Source organism: Lygodium microphyllum, chromosome 7 (genome assembly GCF_053477565.2).
Source record: "Lygodium microphyllum isolate KBCC chromosome 7, Lygodium_microphyllum_v1.1.10, whole genome shotgun sequence".
NCBI classification, from domain to species: domain Eukaryota; kingdom Viridiplantae; phylum Streptophyta; class Polypodiopsida; order Schizaeales; family Lygodiaceae; genus Lygodium; species Lygodium microphyllum.
In genome coordinates, this window is record NC_141141.1 from 107,187,149 (window position 1) to 107,204,176 (window position 17,028).

The following is a 17,028-nucleotide window of genomic DNA, read 5'->3' on the forward strand; positions in this document are numbered from 1 at the left end:
CAAGGGGATGTAGTCCAAGGGTGACCACATGTTTTATAGTGGTATCATGGCAAAGTTCGAGCAAGAGAGCTGACGGCGAGCCACGGATCCAAACACCGTTATAGAAGAGATGGAGTATTTTGGGAACTTGCAAAGTATTATCACGGTGGATTACCGTAGCTTCTCCATGATCCTATTCGATGTGGAGTGGTACTGGAAGGAGCCAAGGCAACTGTTCAATGAGGTCCATCTAGATTTCTCAAAATAGATTCTGAAAAAAGATGGACGGATTTGCACGACACGTTTGTATTGCCGGTCCATTGTGAACAGGCGCATGAACTCATATTTTTTTAAATTTTATTATAACATGGTATATATCACAAATGTTAAATCTCTCTTGTATGTGATTTTAAATAGGTAATTTTCTATCCAAACCCCCGACAACCTCAATGGTGGTATGTTATACCTTCAGCTCCCTGAAGTGCGAGAGTATATGATGAAAGCAATGTCCCCAACGAAGACGAGGACAGTATGCAAATAGAGGGGTCAATATGGCAAGGGGGTGGAGACCACCAAAGCTTAGAGCATATAGTGGAGGCAGAATCAGGTAACAATGATGGAAAGACAAGAGGCTTGAGAACGAGGTGGACTCATCCTTTTGTGGTGACCTTTCTATCGACCTTCTAATGTATGTGGAGTGTGTTAGGAGATTGACGTGGGACCATAAACTACGTCATACTTGGAGTATCCACCTACTCAATTCATTGATGAATCGCTTATAAGGGTACTCTAGAATATGCATTTTAAGTAAGATCGTTTTTTTAAGAGTTATATTATTGTACTTTGCTTGAATCTTTATATTGATTATGCTAATATCAATTTTTGTCTGCGCAGGTGACCTTTGTGGATATTTGGACAACAGGATGAGTCGAGCGATGAGCGACGAGAAGCTACAAGAGATCTTCACACGTATGTCTCTAGATCAGATGGCTCTATTCAGAGATATGGCAAACCAGGAGCTATCTCGAACACCATCAAGCCATGCCGTTAGATCTACTTCGGCACGCTCTAATACTTTGGTTTCCAATAGATGAGTCAATGCTCCAAACTTAGGGCCTGGACAAAGGGAGTTGTTTTGGTGGATTTTACAGAGATATAGATGTGGTGAGCACGCGGTCAGCTCAAGATACAAATGCCACTCCTCAGTCTCCTACAAGTTCGAGAGAGGGTGGCTCAGGTGATTGTTGTGGAGATACTGATGCAATTTCTCCATCTCATCGTTCTGTTAGAGTTGCGTCATATGTGGGATTTGTCACACCTATGGGGACGTCTACTCTAGTCACTCCAGCTTTTGCTCCAGCCGTCTGCAGTTGGCATCTCTATGGGTGCTACTCCAATAGATACCACCCCCGTGAGTATATCAGATGTATAGGGGTCTCCAGGATATGCCCAAGAGCATGGTCGCAGGTGGGAGAGGACACATCTTAGACATATCCCAGAGGGATATAGATACCTTATAGATGATAGGACAAGAGCCATCATTGTGAATGATGAGGAGAGGTGGGTAATGACTCGTATGAGAGAGTTGTGCAAACAAGTTTTTCGGCACAACTTGGATCATTAGAATAATATACTAGAGGGAAGCAAGGACTACATAGTAGCATCCTTGCATGAGGAGTTTCCAGTACCTACCACAACAAATAGGTTTTCCACAGGCTGGATGATGGAGTGCATACGTGTGTACATGTCACACATACAATCGGACGCACACAAGGCACTTACGAGTGGGGCCTCAAAGCCCGAGTAACTAAATGCAGATGACTGGCGTCGACACACAGAGGAGGCTATCAAGACATTGGAGACATCAGCGCGAGGTAGTAAGGGCACGACTGGAGGCAGGAGTGGTCCATCATCTTAGGAGTAGCGGCCACAGGACTTATCTGGAGAACTTTGTAAGTTTTTCTTTTGTTATTCTTGTATTTTTTGCAATATCGCTTGTATTGACAATCGTGTTTCTAACAATTGTATTTTGTTTTCTTTGCAGCACTCCATTACAAACTACGATCCCACCGACCTAGAGACTTGATATGTAGAGAGACACGGTCTCACTGCGTTGATTAATAGATTGTATGCATGCAGCGGCGCAATAAGTCACTCATATTTCATGTTCCTAGTTACTAATTTTAATTAAAATGCATTATTGTATGGTGGACTAATTTGTAGTTGTTTCTTTTTTTGTAGAGTCCATTTGATGCTCTTTTGCGGCGGGATGATGAGCTTTCGGATGGCAAGGATCTATAGCTCGCGCTTGGATTCGTGGAGCGCACATCCTCTTCTTTTTTTGGTCTTATGTTTTATGTAAGCATTTTATATGCACTATGTTATTATCATTCTTTGTATCTTACTATGATTCCATGAGCACTTTCAATTAAGCGATCTTGTAATTATTTTATGTATCAGTCTTGTGGATTTATTGCCTTCATTTTGACGACCATTGTACACCTTACTGTAACCCTTTTGTATAACCCAAACTGCCATAAAAAAAATTTATCTGTAACCGTCGCAAATTTACTGCACACATCGCTATTAGCATCGCAGTTTTTGTCGCAAACCATCGCTATTTGCGTAATGGCGCAGTTAGCGACGGTTCTATGGCGTCGCTAGAACTGGCATGTTTAGCGATGATGGGGGCATTTTTTGTGAACATTTTCGTCGCTTTGAACATTGGTTTGAGACCTATATCTTATAGTGAGAGGGGGAGAGAAGGGGAAGAAAAGAGGAAACAAAAAAAATCTTTTTAAATTTTAAACATTTTTTAGCGAGGAGGGGAAGGGAGAGAGAGAAGAAGAAGAAGAAAAAGAGAGAGAGGGGAAACATAGAGAGAGAGAGAGAGAGAGAGGCAGATAAGAAAAAAATGAAAAAATAGAAGAGAGGGGAGGAGAAGAAAAGAAGAGAGAGAGAGAATAAAAGGAGAGAGATAGAACATGAATACAAAGTTAGAGAATTGTAGAGAGGGAAAAGATCTAATTTTCATGAAGAGAGAAAAGAGAAAAATAGAGAGAGAATAAAATTTGTAGAGAGAGAAAAGAGAGCAAGAGAAAAAAAACTTGAAAAAGAAAGAGGGAAAAAATGAGGGGAGAGAGAGAGAGAGAAAGAGAGGACAAAAAACAGAGAGAAAGATATAAAGAGAGAAGAAAATAAAGAAGAGGAGAGAAGAAATATGAAATTTGAGAGAGAGAGAGAGAGAGAGTAGAGTAGGAAAAGAGAGGAGAGATGAGGGGAAAAGAAAAATGGGGGAGAGAGAGAGAGAGAGAGAAGAAAAACAAGAAAAGAAGAAAAGGAGAGAGAGAATATGAACACAAAGAGAGAATGTAGGGAAAAGAAGAAAGAGAATAGCATTTTTTAATTAAATATTTTTTGACATAGCTTTGACTTAGAAAGAGAGAGAGAAGAAATATATAATTTGAGAGAGAGAGAGAGAGAGAGAGAGGTAATAGGGGGAGAGAGAGGGGAAGAGAGGAAAGAGAAAAAGAGAGAAAATATATAGAAAGAGAAAATAGAGCGAGAGAAAAAAATTTAAAAGGAAAAGAGAGAGGAATTAAAGAAAAATGAGGGGAGAGAGAGAGAGAACAAAAAACCGAAAGAAAGATATAGAGAAAGAAGAGGAGAAAGCGAGAATTGTAGAGAAAATATAAAATTTAAGAGAGAGAGAGAGAGAGAAGAAAAAAAGTAAAAAAGAGGGGAGAGAGAGAGAAGGAAAAGAGAGGAGAGAGGGGGAGAAGAAAAGGGAGGGAGAGAGAGAAGAGAGGAAAATGAGACAGAAAATAAGAAGAGAGAGAACATGAGCACACAGAAGAGAATTATAAAGAAATGAAAAATTAAATTTAAAAGAGAGAGATAGAGAGTTAAAAAATTCAAAAGAGAATGGAGAGAGAGAGAAGAAAAGCAGGAAGAGAGGGGGGAGAGAATAGAAGGGGAGAGAGAGGGGAGAGAAGGGAGAGAAGAAGAAGAAAAAGAAAGAGGAAAAGAGGGAGAGAGTAGGGCAAAAAGAGGAAAGAGAAAAGTATTTTTTAAATTTAAACCTTTTTTGAGAGAGGGAGGAAGGGAGAGAGAAAATAAGAAGAATAAGAATAAGAAAAGGGAGAGAGAGGGGAGAAAGAGAGAGAGGAAATATAAAATTTAAAAGAGAGGGAGAGAAGAAAAAAGAGGAGAGAGGGGAGGAGAAGAAAAGGGGGAGAGAGAGAATATGAACATTGAGATAGAGAATTATAGAGAGGAAAAAGTTAAAATTCAAAAGAGAGAGAATAAAATTTTTAAAGAGAGAATGGAGAGAGAGAGAGAGAAAAAGAGAATAAGAAAAAAAGGAAAAAAGAGGAGAGGGTGAGAAAAGGAAAAGATAGGAGAGAAGGGGAAGAGAGAGAAAGAGAGAGAAGAAAAGAAGAGAGAGAGTAGGGAGAGAAAAAAAGGAGAGAGACAGAGAATTATTGAGAGAATAAAAAAATATAGAGAGAGAAAAGAGAGTGACAAAAAACTTGAAAAAGAGAAAGAAACATAAAAAAATGAGGAGAGAACAAAAAATCGAGAAAAAGATACAAAGAGAGAAGAAAAGAAAGAAGAGAGAGAGAGAGAGAGAGAGAGAGAGAGAGAGAGAGAGAGGGGGAACAGAGAGAATTATATAGAGAGGAAAGATAAAATTTAAGGAAAAGAGAAGAGAAGAGAGAGAGAGAAGAAAAGTGGGAAAAGAAAAAAGGAGAGAGAAAAAAGAAGAGAGAATTATAGATAGAGGAAATATAAAATTTAAAAGAGAGAGAATATAAAAAATTTAAAGAGAGAATGAAGAGAGAGAGAGAGAGAGAGAAAGGGAGAGAAGAAGAAGAAGAAAAATGAAAAAAGAGGAGAGGAAGAGAGAAGGAAAAGATAGGAGAGGGGGGAGAGAGAGAAGAAAAGCGTTTAGAGAGACTGAGAGACAAAGATATAGAGAAGAAGAATAAGAAAGAGGAAAAGAGAAAGAGACAAGGGGAAGAATAAGAAAGAGGGAAAGACATGGGGAAAAGAGGAAAGAGATAAGTCTTTTTTAAATTTAAACATTTTTTGAGAGGGGAAAAGGGAGCCATACTTTGAGAGAGAGAGAGGGGGGGAATAGAGAGATAGAGAGAGAATAAAAATGGAGAAAAAATAGAGAGAGAGAGAGAAAAGAAAAAAAGGGGAGAAAGAATGAAGAGGGAGAGAGGAGAGAGAGAGAGAGAGAGGAGTGGAAAGAGAGAGAGTTATATAGAGAAAATATAAATTTTATATTTTCCTCTCTTTTAATTAAATATTTTTAAAATTTTATTTCTTGTTTAATTGAACATTTTTAAAAGCAATACTTTGATAGAGAGAGGAAGGGAGGGAGAGAGAGAAGAAGAAGAAGAAGAAGAAGAAGAAAAGAGAGAGAGGGGAGGAGGGGGAGAGAGAGAGGAGAGGAGAGAGGAGGAGAGAGGAAAAGGGGGGAGAGAGAGAGAAGAAAATTGGGAGAAAATCAAGGGAGAGAGAGAAAATAAAAAAGAGGAGAAATAATAAAGAGGGACAAAGAGAGAGAGAGAGAGAGAGACATAATTATAGAGAGAGAACAAATTAAATTAAAAAGAGAGAGAGAATAAAAAATGGAAAAATAGGAGAGAGAGAGAGAGAGAGAGAGAGAGATAGAGAGAGAAGGAAAAGAGCAAAGAGGGGAGAAGAAAAAAGGGGGGAGAGAGAGAGAAGCAAGGATAAAAGAAAATGAGAGGGATCATTCAAATGTGCATTGACTATTATAAATATTTGTTGGGTCCACAAAAGATTCTTTCTGATGCTATTCACTTTGCTCGTTCATATATTTGTGACTTGGTTAGTAATCATGTTAAGCCTGAATGGGTTGATTTAATGAAGGCTGATATGTTAGAGGCTGAAGTGGAGGATGTGTTATCCCATTTACCACATACTGGTTGGGATGGGCTTCCTAATGAGCTATTTGTGACCCATGTTAAGCAGCTTAAGGACCCATTAACTTGCCCGTGTCAGCAAGTCTGGAATTTTGGTAGGATGCCTTTAGATTAGATGATTGTTGTGATTTTGTTGTTGCCTCAAGTTCCTTCTCCAACTTCTTTGAAGCAATGGAGACCCATTTTTGATATGGGTTCTTTGTATACAATCTTTTCTAAAATCATTGCCAATTGATTGCAGAAAGTATCCTCGCACTTGATTCATCCACATCAATATGGTTTCATTAAGGGACGAAATATAATGCATAACGTTTTGAATGTTCAACTGAGGATTGATTATGACAAAGGCTCAGGCCGACAGGTTGTTATGCTTCAGCTTGATCTTGAAAAGGCATTTGATCATGTTAGCTGGTCTTTCTTGTGGTAGTTGATTTCTACCATGGGATTTGGTCCTCACATGACCTCTCTTGTTCATACCATTAGTTAGAGTGTTGTGACTCGTATTGCACTTAATGGGGGGATCACGTATGAATTTGCCTTGTCTCATTTTCTTTCAAGGCTGCCCTCTCAGTTCTTTGCTATTTGCCTTGGTCACTCACCCAATGCTCTCATTGTTGGATAAGTTGGCTGATCAAGACGAGATTGTTGGTTTGTCTTTTCTTAATGATGCCCAACTTTTGGGTCAATCTTTGGTTGATGATTCCTTTATGTTTCTTAAGGATGAATATATTAATGTTAATCGGGCAATGGTTATGTGGAATCTTTTTGCTTTAGAATCGGGGCTTCATATTAATGCTCAAAAATCTACTATGATTTCTTGTACAGAGAGTGATTTGCAAGCTTTGGGTTAGCAAGGAGCTATGATTTCTAAAGGAGATATTATCCGACACTTGGGTTATCCTATTGGTGTGGATGTAGCTCCTCGTGCCTTGCTTGATTGGATGCTTGATTGGATGTCATCATGTATACATGATCGGTTCATGTACTGGAAATCTCAAGGCTGGCCTATTCATGTCAGACTTATAGTTGTTCAATGCATCATGATCAATATGGTCTCATTTTTTTTGCCCTTACTTCCTTGGACTAAGAAGTCTCTTTTGAAACTAGTTCCGCCTATTTGCTTCATGTTGTGGAAAAAGAAAGGGAATCATTTGAGTCAAGTGTGGATTTCTTGGTAGCATGTGACTACTCCTAAAAGGATGGGGGAGTAGCTTTATTAGATGTTAATTTCCATATGGTTGCTTTGAGATATTGCCACTTTTGCAAGCACTATGTGTTCAAAGTCATCCCTGGTCAGATATTGCAAAATTTTTCGTTGAAAAGACTAGTATCTTGCATGGTCACACGATTATTCAAGTTTCTTGGTGCCATGTGTTGAACTCCACAAGGTCTATTAAGGTCTCCCAGTCTTTTCTCATTTCCCATTTGATTGCATCATGGCAATAAATTTTATGTTTTGCAGTTTGGCGCCCTCCTGATCTTTATAAGGAGGAGAATTCATTGCAAGGAGAAGTGTTGGCTACCTCCAAGTTGTTGGATTGGCCTAACAAATACTTGCAACAAGATAAGTTTAATCAGATGGCTCGCTTGGGGTTGCAGATAGTCCATGATGGTGTCATTCCTCGGCAACCATGTCTTTATTATTTTCGGCACATTTGTCAATGCTTTCGGGTGTCTTGTGGCTATCATGACATTTGGTCATCCTTATAGGAGAAGCTTTTGAAGTTCTCTCCATTGCTTGCTTTACATCCATTGTCTCCTTAGCGGGATTGGATGTTTGTGCTTCCCAGTGATTTCGAGAAAATGTCAGCTAATCAGATCTATCATCAGATGATCAAGACCCAAGAGATGGGTCATTGGAAAGGCCAATAAAATATGGCATATTTGGGACGACAAAAATAAGAGGTAGGAAAGATTCCTCCAACTCTGGAAGTTTAGGTTCCTTATCAAGGTAAAGTGTTCATGTGTATTTGGGGGTCTTTCAAATGGGGATGTGTTGCGTGCTCGTAAGATCTCCCGTGGTCGCTATGTATTTTGCACTACATGAGACATTACTTCATCTCTTTATCTCTTGCCTTATTGCTTGATAGATTTGGAGTTTTGTTTCCCGTGTGTGTGGTCTTCAGTGACTGATGTAGCAGCAACAGATATTAGCACATTTGTGGATTATGGGAAGGATATGTCCGCCTTGCAATTAGATTATTCCTACCTTTTCCATTTCCTTCGATGGACAACTTTGTGGAATATTTGGCATACTCGGAATGCCTTTATTTTTTATTCTGCCTCGAGCATCCATGGTCATGTGACCTTGTTCATGGTTTAGTGTTATGGCAGATCTCCTATGTGGTTTCAAGTGATCTAGTTCTTCCTAACATTACTTCTCCTTGGTTGGATATTGTTCGCTCCACTATAGTTGCCATTTCTGTGTGATATTTGTTTGTTAGGGTCTTAGTAGCCTTTTGGCTTGATTTGTGTCTATTCTTTTTTTTTTCTCACCTAATGGTCTGATGTAAATATTGCTACTTAATTCAATTATCTTCACGAAAAATAAGAAAATGATAGAGAAAGAGAGATAATATAAACAAAGAGAGAGAAATTTATAAAGAGAGAAAATATACAATTTTAAGAAGAGAGAGAGAGAGAGAGAGAGAGAGGAAAAAAAGCTAAAGAGAGAATGAAGCAAGAGAGAAGAAGAAGACAAAAAGGAAAAACAAGAGGGAGAGAGAAAAAACGAGAGGAGAGAAAGGGGGAGAAAGAGAGAGAGAGAGAGAGAGAGAGAGAGAGAGAGAAAATAAAAGGCAGAGAAAGAGAGGGGAAGGGAGAGAGAGAAGAAAAAGAAGAAGAGAGAGAGAGAGAGAAGGAAAAGAGAGGAGAGAGGGGAGAGAAGAAAAGGGGGAGAGAGAGAGAGAGAGAGAAGAAAATAGGTAGAGAAGAAAAGGAGAGAGAAAAAGAATAAGAAGAGAGAGAAATATAGAGAGGAATGATAACATTTAAGAGAGATAAAAATTTTTAAAAAGAGGAGAGAGAAGGAAAAGAGAGGAGAGGAGAAAATGATAGAAGAAGAAGAGAGAGAATATGAACATAGAGAATGAATTTAAAATTTAAAAGAGAGAGAAAAGAAAAAAATTTAAAGAGAGTGAAGAGAGAGAGAGAGAGAGAGAGAAGAAGAAGGAAAAAGGAAAAAAGAGAGGAGAGAGAGAGAACAAGGAGATGAGAGAAAATAAACTAAAATAAAAGGCAAAGAGAGAGGGGGAAGGAAGAGAGAGAATAAGAAAAAGAAGTGAGAGAGGGGAGAATAGAGAGAGAAAATAAAAAAATAAAAAAAGAGAGGAGAGAGAAGAAGGAGAAAGAGAGAGAATATGAACACAGAGAGAGTATTATAGAGAGGAAATATAAAATTTAAAAGAGAGAAAGAGAAAGAAAATAAAAAATTTGAAAGAGAGAAGAGAAAGAAAAAAATAAAAAAAGAGGAGAGGGAGAGAGGTGTAGAAGAAAAGGGGGAGAGAGAGAGAGAGAGAGAGAGAGCAAGAAGATGAGAGAAAATAAACTAAAATAAAAGGCAAATGGAGAAAGAGAAAGAGAGAGAAATTGGACATAGGGAATTGAAAGGAGAGAGGGAGAGAGAATAAAAAAGTAGAAATAAAGGGGGAAAAGAGGAGAGGGAAAGAGGAGAAATGGATTGTCAAGTGAAGTTGTCATGCAATAACTTCGCTTGCTACTTCATGGCAGTGAAGCTGTTGCAAAGCGGCCTAGCATTTGTGCGAAACCCTAGTCTTGATTAAACCACCTATGAACTACTCATTTCCCTTTTGGAGATAATATGGAGCAATTTGGTTTTGTTGAACCTCCATGTTCTAATAGAGATGACCACTGTAAAAAATACAACCCTAACGAAACATTGGATTTGCAACAAATATCTTTATAAACAAAGTTACCCACTTCCTTGGCTTCAATCTTCTTCATTGCCTTGGACTCTACCAATTTTGATAAGTTCTTTTGAAAAGTGTGGCTCCTTCATGCTTCTTTCTCCTCTGTGGACATCATAACTTCTATCAAATCCTTTTTTCATCATTTCCCCTTTTTCACCTCTCCTAAATGCACCATATCTTCCCTCCTTTGGAGCAATAGTAAAGTAATAGAGCTAGCAACAATTAAATCCCTCATAAAATATTGCATGACATATTCCATTTTGTTGGTGTTGATATGATGATTTCTTAGGGTGGTGATCATGGAGTATTGGTCACATATCTATGAAAGTCATATCTAGTAGAGAGAAGTGTGAAGGCGTACCTCCATTCTAAGCTACAACAACTTGAGGACCAACCATTGGGCCACAATTGTTTAGTTCATTTTCATCATAAAGGTAGTAATGTTGCTACTTTTGAATGCCATGTAAATCACACTGGGTTCTCCTGAACACAACTACATCTTAACTAACTTGACGATCAAGTTATATGCTCTTCCACTTTCAACTAATGCTTTTGCACCTCTAAAGCATGCTTTTTGTTGCAAAACCTAACACGATTATATATGTGTCCAAAATCCAAGTGTTTTGAACACATAAGGTTTGAGCAAACAAAAGTAAATTAAGATTAGGGCCTATCATGCATGATTGCCTAATCAAAATGTATCCACATACAAGGGTAATGTCTAACTAGGCATATAGTAAGTAAAAAGTAAACATTTTACAATGCTTGCCTAAGGCAAATGTATATCATTTTGCTACATACATCACATATGACTTTTGACATGTAGCATTTGGATCACTCCAAATAATGCTTGTCTTTCAGCATCCTATAGTACAATTACGCAATGCACTTATACCACAATGATTTATTGAACAAAGATTAAATCAATATTTTAAAAAATTTGGATTGCCTTTTAGACATTAATGGTCTTAAGGGGGATTGTTGAATGTTAATACAAATTACTAAATGATGAATCAAGAGTGACAAAGTGTGACAAACATTCACCACCACCCATGGAAGAGACACACTCACTTGTATATGCGATTGTAACCATTCCAATACTTTGACGATGGATCAATGTTCTCTTTGGTGTTATCAAGTTCCTTCTCCCTATGTACTTTGATGTGAATTTATAGACTCTTCCCTAGGTGCTATAACAACAACAACACTAATCCCAGTACTTTGACAACCTATCTATGTGAACAAGGTTCAAATTTGATAGCTAGAGAAAGAAACTTCCTTTGAGAGGATCTATCGTGTAATTTGCATGTTTAAGAACACTGCTCATAAAGTTATGTTTCAAAAAATAAATATTGCCAACAAAAGAGCATGCTCTATAGTACTTGTGTTAAACCATGAAGCCACTCCCACGAGACTTGGAAGACTTTTAATGCATTGAGCATTACCTTCTTTGAAGTTCCTGCCTTCTTGATGCGATGTTAGAAATAGCAAAATAGAATGCTAATGCAAAGTTAGCAGGGTCTTTGTCACCTCGCTTCCTTTTTCCCTTAGGCCAACTTTTGTCATTCTTTTTGTTAACATTGCCCATTAGGACATATGCCATTACAATTATATGTTGCCAATGTGATTATTCTTTGAAAAACTAGCCCTAGTTAGTTTGAGTTTAGTTGATTTTAAGAAAGAAGGCTACCCAGGTTGAATCTTGCACAAGGTATCACCACATGCATACCAAAAGCTTGTCAATAATAAATAAATTAATAATAGTTACTTGGCATCTACTTTTACAATGCCTCGATTAATAATACTTATTAGACCTCTACTTTCACAACACCTCTCATACTTCCTAATAGCCCCTAATATCAAATTGATCTATAGTTTTTGCGACATATGTTTATTTCCATTTCTCACAAGGGCATGCTATATTAATGATTGAGGGGATCTTTCCAAACCTTAGTGAACTACCACTCCATATGTTCCTTCTTAAAACTTTTTTTACTTCCGTTTCTATTTTATATGTTTGATTATTTCCACTATCAATAATCAAAATTAGTGCAATATACTAAAGAATAGAGGAATTAGAATATGCTCAGGGATTTTAGATCTAGCTATTGTGTTGATTTGGAAACCTTTCCAATGAACCAACTTTTTCTTCAAAATAAAGGAATCAAAAGATGCTTAAAGATTGTAAATTTAGAAATCATGTTGATTTGGAAACCTTTCCAATGATCCAACTTTTTCTTAAGCTTGGCCATCACCCATTGCCATCTTTGTTTTTGCAAGATCATGAAGCTTGTAGGAATACCAAGAATTAAAATTTACCATCATCCAATAGCTACTTGGGATTGATTTTTTTTGGGGGGGGGGGGGGGGGGGGGCGGGGGGGGGGGACGAGGGTAATAAGATTCCTTATGCCTATTTTATTTGAGATCACCAATAGATCTAGAGGCTAAGTAGAGCTCAAAGATACAATTCAGAAAGGATCTAATAGAAGTCTCATCATGGACCATTTCATTGTATCATGAAGTATGTAGGAGCATTGCCCTTTTGTTATTAGCCTTCTTTCCCAAAAGCATGCCACTTATTTCAAGCTAACTAGAATCATTTTTAAAAGAAGAATTACTTTGTTTGTGTACATTGTAGTAGCATATGCCGTAATAGGCAATGGTAACAACACTTGAGTGCATACATTACTTGTATGGCTAGTGATTATGTAATCTTGTTGTTACTAATATGTATAGGTATGCACTTGTTGTCCTTAGTATGTGTATGTACTTGTTGCTAGTGTTGAGACAGAATATACATTTTAGACAAATTCCCACTATAAATTCCACACTGTGAATCACAAGATCTAGGGATCGCATACCTAGTGAGGTACAATGGGGGGTGAGAGGCTGCTAGCACGATGTGGGGACCAAGAGCCCCTTGCCCCCAATTGCATTGAGTCAAGTATGCAATGCCTCTCAAGAAGAAGCTCATGATGTTGAACACTATAGGGAAAAAGAAGGGAAAAGAGGTTGGGAGGGGACAACCCCTACCCTCAGTCACACCTTACTTAGGGGTGGTAGCCCCTTGCTTAAAAAAGCTTCTATTTTTTAAGAAGAAGGTAACTAGGAAGAGAGAGGTGAGAGATATCACGAGTTTGCAGAAGGAGATGTGGAGGTGGACATGAAGTTGGAGTAGGGAAGGAAGGGGGGGTGGTTTTGCTCGTGGAGCTGATCCTATCTCTTGGGCTGTCGTTTTAGTGGGGTTGCAAGATGACCAAAGTCATAAGAGTGTAGAAGGTTGTGAGCCACTTCTATCAAGATACGACGTCGAAACAAACAATTGGACACTTAAAGATGTAGCCATATTGGGGCTGATTGTTTTTTGTAGCATGATAATCGGTGCCAACACTAGCTCTTATAGAAGTTGGAGCATAAAGATAGTCTCAAGACATGCAATAGTCCCGCTCATAAGTTCAATGGGCACCTTTCTTTATGTTTTCTCACCAAATATATAATATCACTATAACAAAAGGAAAACAATCTTTAGCATTAGACTCATGTGATTAGTCTAAACCCAATTGGAAGTTTTTTCATTTTTGAAAGAAGAATCACCTTGTTAGTGTACCATTGTAGTAACATATGCCCTAATAGGCATTGCCAACTATGCTTGAGTGCATACATTATTTGTGATGTGCCCAATAATTATGTCATCGTATTGTTCTTATTACGTGCATATATGTATGTGTGTGTATGCATTTATGTACTTGTTGATGGTCTTGCAATACAAGAAGTTTTTAGACAAAGTCCCACTATACTTCCCGCATTGCGAATTGTAACAACATCAGGAGCTTTGGTGTGGGAGGGATCACATACCTAGTGAGTAGCTCAAGGTGGGGGACGATAGCTCCATGTCCCCAAGTGCATTGAGCCATGCATGTGGTGCCTCTCAAGAAGAATCTCATGATGTTGGACACTGTAAGGAAAAACAAGGGAAAGGAGCTTGGGAGCAGACAAGTACCAATCCCCAACCACACCTAGCTATGTCTCTTGAGTAGATGCTCATGAACACTCTAGGGGTAGGGTTAGAAGGCTCCCACCCCCAATCACACCTAGCTAGATATGTGGCGCTTCCAAAGCACGAGTGGTGAACACCATAGGAAAAAACAAGGAAAAAGAGTCCCTTTTTCCACATGGGGAATCCACATGGGAAAAATGGTAAGAAACTTCTTGTGCGATGTTAGGTCTCCAAAGGCGTATTTTTGCATGGTGATGGGGAGAACAGCAAAGAGAGGAGGAAGGAAATGCGAAGCCTTGCTGGTCACCAACTTTCACAGAAGCTGCTTCGTCTAAAGAGCTTCTTCTTCTCGCACTCTCGCAGAGGCCCGCGCGCCTTCTCCTCGTCTTCGTACGAAGAAGATGGAGAAGAAGAAGTCGGAGAACAACCAGAGGACCAGCACAGCCATGGCAGCCGTTTTCTTCCCAGCAGGCGCGGCTCCCCCTCCTGCCTGCTTCAGCCCCCCTTGCACGACCATCCCTCCCTCGGCGACACCTTCCTCAAGAGCCCGCAGCTCTCGAACAAGGTCCTACCTGTCCTCAGCTCCTGCCTCCCTCCCGTGCCTCTCCGCCCTCCCGACCGCGCCTGGATGGATGAGCACCTGCCCGCAGTCAAGAAGGCCCTAGGGTTAGGGCTCCCAGATCATGCCAGCACATCCACGGCTGCAGTGCTGCCCGAGGACAGCCCCCTCTTCCACCTGGACTCGCTCCTCTACCTGGCATTCCAGCATTTTGAGAGCGAGAGAAGCAAGAAGGCGAAATCGGTGAGGTTGGGCCATTCCAGGCTATGGTTTCTGGGGCAGTACATTGTGGAGCTTGCTTTGGTGGAGTATTTTCTACAGCGCTACCCCCGTGAGCTCTGCTCCTGCCTGCGTGAGCGTGTGCAGGATCTCACCCTCATGCCTATGCTGCCTAGATACTTCGAGAGAGTTGGCCTCTTGGACGTTTTCATGAAAGACATCGTCATTAAGAAGGAAGCAGGCTTAAAACTCATCAGGCAAGAAACTGAACTCGATAAAAATAAGCTAGGCCATTATTTTGACATTACCGGATTGCTGTAAAGAAGCCTTTTACCCTCTGTATTTCATATATCAGTCAGAGTGCACTTGTAGTTCTTGGAGAGTTTAAAGTACAGTTATTAGTTCTTGGTTAGCTGAAAAATCACTAATCTTTCTTTCTCAGACTATCCATCTGTTTGGATAGCAGCCTTAACTTTGGAGAAAACGCATCTATATAACATGAGTGTGCACACATATTTTTCTTCTTTGTGAAACTTCATGAGAAAGTCTTTCAAAAATTAAAGGCATGGCGAAAATACATTCATGGAAGAGCATCCAGAGCAAAACATGACCATAATTGTATAAAGACATAGCACGGTTACTTTTGAGTCCAAACAGTCCACAAAGCCCATTATTCGACCCATTGAAAGACAAGGAAATATTAAGAAAGCATTGGAGAGAACCTATTGAAAGACAAGGAAATATTAAGAAAGCATTGGAGAGAACCTGATAGATAGTTGGAAGAATTTTCCAAATCTTTGACTAGGCAATCTAGCATGCAATCAAGAAAGGCCATTAGAAAAAAATAGAGTTTGTAGATAGTATGATTGTGGTATTGTCTTAGTTGCATGTGAGCATCTTAAACATTTAGTTGATGTAATGCCATGATTGGCTAGTTTTTATCTCACAAGAAAGACTTCGGTCATGCATCTCTAAAAGAATAGCCCATGCTTTAAGATCAAGTTGTATTCCCTATATTTGCCACGATTGGATTTCCACCATTTTAAGGATTTTCCCATGTGCAATAGCTAATTCATGATGAAGATCACAATGACAAGGGACATTGTAGGGAGGGGAGGGGGACAAGATGTGGGAATGCTATCTTGAAACAAAATGGTCTCAGGTGATGTCAGAAAGTGAGGGGATGTCTCTTGTCTTGTCCATGGAAAGTGGACTGTCCTTGTTTGGGATGAGGAAGGGGGCGTCTAGGGGATGGTTGGGTGTTGTTCATGTGGGCATTGTTATACTCACTTGCAATTTTCTTTTTCACACATCTATGCACACATTTATACTTGCATACTCATTTGTTGAAGTTCAAAACGGTCTTCCTTGTATAATGCCATCCCACCTTTTTGTTGTCGTCTCGATGTTAAAGCTCGAAATATATGGATAATGTGAATCTTATTTTATATATTTTTATATACCAATCCTTCCTCTCCCATCCGCTTTTTTGTTCTTTGGGTTTGGTTGTCCTTGTTTCCATCCTCTTTGTTTTTGTCCCTCTTTGTTGCATGTTCTAATAGTAAGGCCTATGCTAGCATTGCCCAAGCTCAAGAGGATATCATCTTGCTTGACACGTGTACACCTGAAACCGGCCTTCCTCCTTGGATAGGATGGTAAATAACCTGATGAAATACTAATCATAGCAAGCATAAAACTCTTGGACAGTATACAGATTGTTGGCCCCAAAATTGGCACCCCTTTCTTTATTTCTTTAATTTCAATTGCTAATGGATGTATTAAAAGTAGAGATTCCATGAGTTCGTTGGCTGATCCAAAAGCCCCTTGTTGATCCAACTATCAACAAATAAATTGGACAATTTGCCCCTTGATTTTCACCTAGGACTTGTGCTAACTGGATCCCAATTGGTCAAGAGTTGCTCCAAATTTACAATGGATAGTTGGGCATTTGAAATCCTTGACAATTCACAAATTTCAGGTGATGATTTCAATGTATGATGCCTTTTTTTTGATGGCATGGGTCTTAAGGTGGTGATTAAATCCTAAATTTTGCAAAATTTAGGATTTACAATATAAATCCTTCTGTTGTCCACCAAATATGGTGAGTTCTTCTACGAACGATTGGGAAATGTTGAGTTATCTTGAGAATGGGTTGGAGAAGGTAAGAGAGCCAAGATAAGAGAGAAATATGATTTTCTTCACGAGAAAACCTTAAAATCTGCCTGTTGCCTACTCTAGCCTGCATTTAATGTAGTCACCTACTACCAGGCACCTCCAAAATGTTGTCACCTGATCAGCAATGTAGGTGCTAGCCCTTGGAAGGTGTCTCCTTGCTTCCCACTAGTTGAGGCTCCCAGACAATTGTCTTTTGCAGCAAATTATT

The 17,028-nt window shown here is 39.2% G+C and overlaps 1 protein-coding gene across 2 annotated transcripts in view; it reads left to right on the forward strand.

Annotated features, from left to right (window-relative positions):
• Positions 1–14,074: 14,074 nt before the first annotated feature.
• Positions 14,075–17,028, forward strand: part of LOC148033800 (ribonuclease III domain-containing protein RNC1, chloroplastic-like) — a 51,295-nt gene continuing 48,341 nt past the window's right edge. Inside the window, exon 1 of one of the 2 annotated variants that reach the window (XR_015691378.1) lies at positions 14,075–14,902. Coding sequence is in view for 1 of the 2 variants with exons in the window: in XM_087681798.1 (XP_087537924.1) it covers positions 14,154–14,902 (749 nt within the window). In the remaining variant the exon portion in view is untranslated. The remainder of the gene's footprint in view (positions 14,903–17,028) is intronic. The other variant, XM_087681798.1, reaches the window with a different exon arrangement.